This window comes from Bos javanicus, chromosome 21 (assembly GCF_032452875.1).
Source record: "Bos javanicus breed banteng chromosome 21, ARS-OSU_banteng_1.0, whole genome shotgun sequence".
NCBI classification, from domain to species: domain Eukaryota; kingdom Metazoa; phylum Chordata; class Mammalia; order Artiodactyla; family Bovidae; genus Bos; species Bos javanicus.
In genome coordinates this window covers 30,540,085-30,547,735 of record NC_083888.1, presented here as the reverse complement: position 1 = coordinate 30,547,735, position 7,651 = coordinate 30,540,085, and the positions used below count along the sequence as shown (strand labels likewise).

General features: G+C 42.9%; 1 protein-coding gene across 1 annotated transcript in view; it reads right to left on the bottom strand.

The window, feature by feature from the left end:
• Positions 1-7,651, bottom strand: part of CHRNA5 (cholinergic receptor nicotinic alpha 5 subunit) — a 28,481-nt gene that overhangs the window by 3,409 nt on the left and 17,421 nt on the right. The window contains exons 3-5 of the mRNA XM_061394711.1: positions 4,731-4,775; positions 2,983-3,092; positions 237-1,068 (exon numbers count right to left, since the gene is read on the bottom strand). Of these exons, the coding sequence (XP_061250695.1) occupies positions 237-1,068; positions 2,983-3,092; positions 4,731-4,775 (987 nt within the window). The remainder of the gene's footprint in view (positions 1-236; positions 1,069-2,982; positions 3,093-4,730; positions 4,776-7,651) is intronic.

Sequence of the window (7,651 nt, the reverse complement as noted above, 5' to 3'; positions counted from 1 at the left end):
AATTATCCTCCAATAAAAAAAGTCATCCAAGATGCGAATGGGGGAAAAGGAGATGTGAGATTTGTGTATATGCCACATTTTGCAGATGTTTTCACTGAAATTTTAGTAACAGTCTTTTACAAAACAGTCTGTAAATATCTCTGGCCCTCAATCTATACTTAGTCTTAAGGGTCATGCCAGGGGCCTGACTTCGAATCAAAACAGACATGGATTTGTAAATACATGTGGTCACAGACCTCACGGACATCGGTCTCCTTCATGACGTGTCTTGTGATATAGCGAACGGAATCCAGTGCAGCTTCCAGGGCGTTTCTAGAAGATCTGGGTCCACGGCTGCTCCGAGCTTCCTCCTTCTGACTGAAGTACCTGTCTACATGACTTCGCATGCAAAGCAGTTTCGGTAGCTTGTGAAGAAATATCTTGCGGACCCACGGAGCCATAGCGTCGTGCGTTGAGGAAGAACGGTGATGAATGTTGATAGCAAAGACAGTGACCATGATAGACAGTGTCACAAAAATCATCGTGAACACCAGGTACTCTCCAATCAGAGGTATGACTTTGGAAGATGAGGGTATGATCTCTTCAATAACGAGAAGGAAGACAGTCAGAGACACAAGTACTGAAGTGCAGAGACAGATCTTTTCACCTTCATTTGAAGGAAGATAGAAGACAAGTACAGTTAAAAATGAGAGCCCAATACAGGGTATAATGAGGAACAAGGTATAAAAGAGAGGCAGACGCTTAATTACAAACGAGTAAGTGATGTAAGGATACCAGCAACAGCTGTCGGTTCTGTTTCCTTTGCTCCCTGTTGCGCTGACAATTTCCCATTCTCCATTATCAAAAAAATCTCTCTTGTCTACATCTTGGTCCTCCAAAATTATATCAACCTGTGATCCGTCGTAAGTCCAAGAACCAAATTTCATGGAACAGTTTTGGAGATCAAATGGGAAAAATGTGACGTCGATGGTACATGAACTTTTGTAGTTTGCCGGTGGAGTCCAGGTCACCGTGCCGTCGTACCTGACGACGGTTTTGGTACTGGCCCCTTCAAAACGTCCATCTGCACTGAAATACACACACACACAGTAACAAGGCAGAGAGTGAACAACCCGGGCGTATGTTTTACAAGCCTAATGTCTATAAGAAAGCTTACATTATAGCATGAAATATTCTTAAAATTATTACACTTGAGATATACCTACAACATGTAGGGGAATCTAGAGTCCTTAAATATCTAACTCTACTGAAGTCGAACCACTGTTTCCATGTCTACTCCAGGACCAACAGATCTGTATTTACAGAATCTAGAGATTCATGTAGTTGAAATGATTTCACTTTGATTACACACAAAAGGTAATTGGCGCTAGTGGTAAAAAACCAATGCAGGAGATGCAAGAGACACGGGTTTGAGCTCTGGGTCAGGAAGATTCCCCTGGGGAAGGAAATGGTGACCCACTCCAGCATTCTTGCCTGGAAAATCTCACGGACAGGGGAGCCTGGGGGGCTACAGTCCATGGGGTCGCAAAGAGTCAGACACGACTGAAGCGACTTAGCATGCATGCACACACAAAATATAACTAGGCTGTTTATAACAGTGGACATGCATAGAGCCAGAACCTGAATCCATATTCCTAGACCCACTCCCTCCAGTGATTGTCCCCCTCCATGACAGATACTGGACACTTCCTACAGTCATGGGGAAAGAACAACAGTCCCAAGCTGGGCAGAGCCCTGGAAAACAGCTGTCCCTCTCGAAGTCTGTTACCACGTGAACTCACACACTGGAGAAGTCTAGCGGGAAACACCACCACCAACATGAGCTATCTTTATTGTTCTCTATGTTAAAATTCATGTAGCTTTTGCACGCTCCTCTGCAATATATCCATGTTAAATATAAAACTGCAGTGACTTCGAGTAAAATGATGCTTCAGGAAGCTGCATCATGCTACCTTGCAGCTCCGTTCACTCCTTCCATGTTGAAAAGCATGGAGGTAAAGGTTTGAAAAGTGAGAAACATTTTTGCTCAGCCTTTGCTCTGTCCTCAAGCCAATGCCTTTTTGCAAATAAGATAAAGTACATTAGGATGAGCACAGATTCCCCAGTGTCCTGGAGTGGTTGGTCCTAGAAAAAAATGAAACTGGCATCCAGAAATACCCTCTCCCCTAAGTCAAAAACCATAATTGAAACACATTTAGGTAGAATACTCATTAATACGAGCTAATAATCAACCCAACATTCCTCACTGTGGGAAAATTATGACAACATAATTTTCCAAATTATTGAAACATCAAGCAAACATCTAAACATCTAAGCAAATTAAAAGGATGCGCATTTAAACATAAAGTATGACCTTAACTATTTAAAAAAAATAATACCAAAAAATCTGGAAGGCAGTCAGCAAATATGTAGGCTTGAAGATAGGAGGTAAACAGGAATGTCAGGCTGCTTTACTATGAACACCTCCACCCCCACCACCACATGTGAGCTGTGATCTTAGACAAAACATAACTACCCTTGGCCTCCATTTTCTCATCTGGCACATAAATGTAGTCATCCCTAGTTCGTGAGGTTATCTTGAGACTCAGATGGCTAAAGCATGCACGGCACTGAGCGCACTGCCAGGCAGAGTAAGCTCACTGTGCAGGTAAGCCAGCAGCTGTGGCTGGCTCCATGTGGTGGGCTCACGGGACTGATTATGTTTCCCCCAACTTCTTCATACCTTCCTGGACTTTCCAAATGGATTACAAATTTTTAAAATCCAAGGACACTTTTATGATCAGAAAATAATTCACAAGAAAAATGGAGAGAATCCACAGAACATATTTGTAGGCTCATGAAACAAAAGAACACAAGATTAAGTCATGGGACTTTACGTAGGCAAACAATGTTCAAAGGGAATAAAAAAAAAATACTGGTGCCTAATGGTGATATGATTTCTTTATTAAGAAAACATAAAATGGTATTTTGACTATAACTTACTTATCAAACAAAACGATATCTGGAGTCCAGAGAGAGTCTGAAGGGACACGTATAAGTTTTATTCCACCGTAGTCATCAGGGTTCCATCTCAACTTCACATCTATCCACTCCTTTAAAACAAAGAAACCTGAATCAATTTCAATAAAAGCAATAGCCAAAAACAGTGAAAACTCTACTCTTTTTGCCAAACTCAGATATTTTAGACACGAAGTCACCTCTACTCCCAGCAGAGAAAACTCACCTCCACATCCTTCTTATGGGCACTGGGGGACAGCCCTGTCCCCTCTTGAGGTGGCTGTAACTATGGCCCTCATGAGACAGGTGAGGACCAGAGCTGGGTGCGTTCATTGCTCTGCTCGACACCTCTTCTACCAGCTAACCATACCCAGGAGCTACAGCCTGGTCCAGGCCAGGCAAAGGTCCAGGTTCAAGGAAAACATTCTCTTTTCTAGCCGTTTTGTCATTGACTTAGCTGGACTAGGCCATGCAAAGAGCAGACAGATTTATGACACATTCCACATAGTTAAACACACCATCCCACCTCCACATCGTAATAATTCTGTGATCAGGTAAAGACTTGCACCCCAAGGAAAGCACATACGCCTTTAAAGAGTTTGGGGCTAGAGAACTGGTAGTAAGTATTAAAAATCAGGGACAGGACTTCCCTGGTAATCCAGTGGTTAAGAGTCCACCTACCAATGCAGGGGACATGGGTTCCATCTCTGGCCTGGGAAGATTCCATATTCTGCAGGGCAACTAAACCCCTGCACCATAACCACTGAAGCCCCCGTGCCCCAGAGCCCATGCTCCACAACAAGAGATGCCATGACAATGGGTCTGTGCACCACAACAAAGAGTAGCCCCCGCTCTCTGCAACTAGAGAAAGCCTGTGCGCAGTAATGAAGACCCAGTGCAATCAAAGATAAATAAAGTCAGGAGTAATAAAGAACAAACAAAGGGAAGCACTCAACAGCACTTGGGCACATATGACGGTCCAGAAACAGAAAGAAAAACTCCTTTATATAAAAGGGACTATGAAAATAAAAATAAATCATTACATTCTTGCCTGCTCCCATCTCACTCAGAGTAAAAACCAAGATCCTACAGTGGCCTAGAAGCCACTACTCATAACCTATGTTAGGAGTACCCATCGGCCTCTGGTAGCTTCACTGACCTCATCTCCCACTCCCATCCCCATGGCCACTCACCCCTAGCAGCTGGCTTCTTTGCTACTCCCTCAACACACCAGGCACCTTCCAACCTCAGGGCCTTTGCACGTTTGTGTCCCTCTGCCTGGACACTCCTCCCCCAGATACTTGCGTGGCTTGCTTCTTCAAGTCTTTGTTCAAATCTTACCTTCTCAGTGGCACTTCTCCTGCCATCCAATTTAAAAGTCCAGTCCCCAACACTTCCTGTCTGCCTTTTCAGTGTTTTTCTCCAAGCTTATCAGCTTGAAAAGTACTATACAACTTCCTATTTATCCCACTGCCCCCCATTGGAATGACGTTCCTTGAGGGCTAGACTTCTGTCTGTTTTGTTCACTGCTGCTTCCCCAGTGCCCAGAACAGTGCCTGCCAAATGCCAGGCACTCAGTATTAACTGCATGAATACAAGACTCCATCTACCTCACTTTTCTGCCTCCTGCTTGTCCACCGAGACCAAATATTCATGTCCCTTCTGTGCTACAAACTCTGTAATAACAATGGCACCAGTTAACAGTTACATGGCCCTTCAAATTCAATACATACCTGTTTCAACCAGACATTGGTTGTCATTAACTGATTTTTCTCATCCTATAAAATAAAAAAATTTAAAAGGTTGATTATTTCAATTACAGAAATGATAATTCTTTAAGAATTTTATCAGATTTTATATAAGCACTCCTCTCTATAGAATAGTACATTCTGTTCATCACTCCGGTTCTCTAGAAAAGCAGGATCTTTTTTTCCAGCCTAATCTCACATTATTCCTTCCAACATACTCTGTATTTCAGATAACCTGCCATAAAGGCCACCATTGGCATTTTCCCATTTAACGTTAATAGTCTCAAAGACTACATTTCCTTAAATCTAAGATGCAATCTAAGAAGCACAGCATTATTTTATGTACTTAGCACTAAGGAAGAAAGAAAAAGGCTGATAATGAATTGTAAGCTGTCGTTAATTATAAGACATCTTGATTTCAGAAGTACTAAAACGTGGGGAAATGTACATCCTACAATTGGTGAGATACAGTGTATGCATTCTTGAGGGGCTATAACTTGTCATTTGCTTCTGCAAAGGCACAAATGTCAATCTCTCTATGGAGCTGTTATGTAGAAAAAGTGTGGAGGTCAGAGACTTGGATGTTAAATTCATAAAGCTTTTACATCCGACTTTTCTAGAGAACCAGGGGTCCTTGCCACTTAGACCTTCCTATTGTCTCATCTTTGCTTATGCCAGTCCTTCACTGAATTTTCAAGGCCTAATTAAAGTGGCAGCTCTTCCATTAAATTTTACTGAAATGTCATAGAGCCAACTGCACCACTAAAAGATCATCATGGTCATCAACCACAAACGGACCTTGTATAGGATACAATGCTCAGAGCACAGAGACCCACAGAAGCCAAGGCAGTCGCTACAGTTGGGGAAACAGGATGGGGTATAAATAGCTTAGGTGACTAGAGTATCCCCATTGCCTATCCCATCCAAACAACACATGAAAGTCCTAGGAGAAAGGAGCAGGACAGAAAAAAGCATACCCCTAGGCACAAAGGCAGCTGTTAGTCCCTACATGGAGAATGGGTCCTAGGAAACAGCATGGCCATCCCGCTTATGCTGTGTTTTCCAAAGAGCAATTTTCCTCGATTAAAATACTAGCGCTGGAAAGGAACTAGAGATTTTTTCTATCATAATCCCTTCATTTTGCAAACGTGGAAACTGGCCCAATGGAAACTTGCTTAAAATCACACCACCAGTTTGTGGGTAAAATCTACTCTGGAACTCAAAACTCCCAAATTTAAACCCTACACCACCAGCTCTACTGCCCACCCCAAAGTCACACACCATCCAGAATAACTGCTGAGCCCTCTATTAGAATATGCCTTTCAGGCAGAAGTTCTAAACAGAGGCATCAAAAATTAGGGGAGTTTTGGTAAACACATAATAGGCATGCTGCATGCCAGTAGGTCATCTGTGAGACTCTGACGAAAATTATAGACCATTTCCCCAGAAAATGTGAACACACATCAATTTTACCCTGTGAGGTAGGACCTAGTCAGTACTTAGTATCTTCAACAGTAACATAGATAAAAGAATAATCCATAAATTCACAACTGGCTCAAAAGATGTGGAAGTAGCCATTGACTCAGGGGATATAGCTTATTTCAATCTCAAGTGTCTCTCGAGCATGTGTCGTGTGTTTAACCCAGTGGAGGATGCAACTGAGGAAAGAAAAGTGTAAGATGACACTCAGGAAGAAACCACAAATAAATGAAATGTTAATACTCATAAGCAAAGCAGAAAAGTTTTAGGATTAGTAGATTGATTTTAACCTGACCATAAAAATAAAATCAAAACAAACAAGCCAACACTGAGGTTTTAAAAAGAGAGCGAGAACACAATGGAACGGGAATCTGAGGAAAGTTCCAGAGCCACTAAACATGACCACAAGGTTGCAGGGCAAAGACTTCAGCGATGGAAAGGAACATAAACCTACTGATAAGCAATTCAGTGAAATTCTGGTCTCAATGTCCAGGACCCTTGGCCCTCATCTTCCTTCACTACAGTCCCCCTACCCTCCCACTGCCATGACTGTACATTTTCTGGGCTCTTCTCTTAAGAGGCCACCCTTCCTCAACTTCTCTGCTTGGCTAACCCACCCACTTTCTATGAATGTTTTTGAAGGATCAGGCTCCTGCTCTCTCTGCTTTAAAAACGCACCAATTCAAAGCTTTTAACAATCACCCCTAGGCCAGTAATTCCAAAATGACATCCTCAGCCTTGTCTCTCACTTCAGACCCAGACTTGACCTTCCAGGGGCCTCGCCAACATTTTCTTTTGAATGCACCATGATGGCCTCATAGCAAAAGCAAATCCATCATCTTCTCTGTCCTGCCTCCATCACAACTAGGTTTTACTTTCCAATTGGTTACCCTTCTAACCATCCAGGCTTCAGAATCAGACGCCTCCCCCCATACTCAGTGGTCAAGTCCTGTTCCTTCTTATATGTGGTCTTCTAACTTGCCTCTCAAGCTTCTAATCTTTCCCTCCTCAAAGCCATGTATTTGTATTAATCTTCCTAAAGTTCTGCTTTTACCATGTCTGTTACCCATCAGATCTCTCATTCACTCAGCATTTACTCTGTGCCAGACACCATGTTAGAAGAGACACAAGGACTAAGGCTCACTCTGCCTTAGTGAGGAGGCAGCACATGAGTGCCAGTCAGTGTAACTGGATCAGAGGAGAGACTGTCTTCAGAAGTTTGGATTTCAGAGTCTGACAGACGAATTTGGCCTTGCAGGAAAAATGGCTTGTGCTGAGAAGGAAAGTCCCCCAAACAGCGACGGCAGGAGCAAAGGCACGGTGGCAGCCAGGTATCACTCGCCACCTCCTCTCCTGTCCAGTCACACCACTGATCTGAACCGCTCAACAAAAAGGCTTAGCATCACTTACGTAATCACTGTGATCAT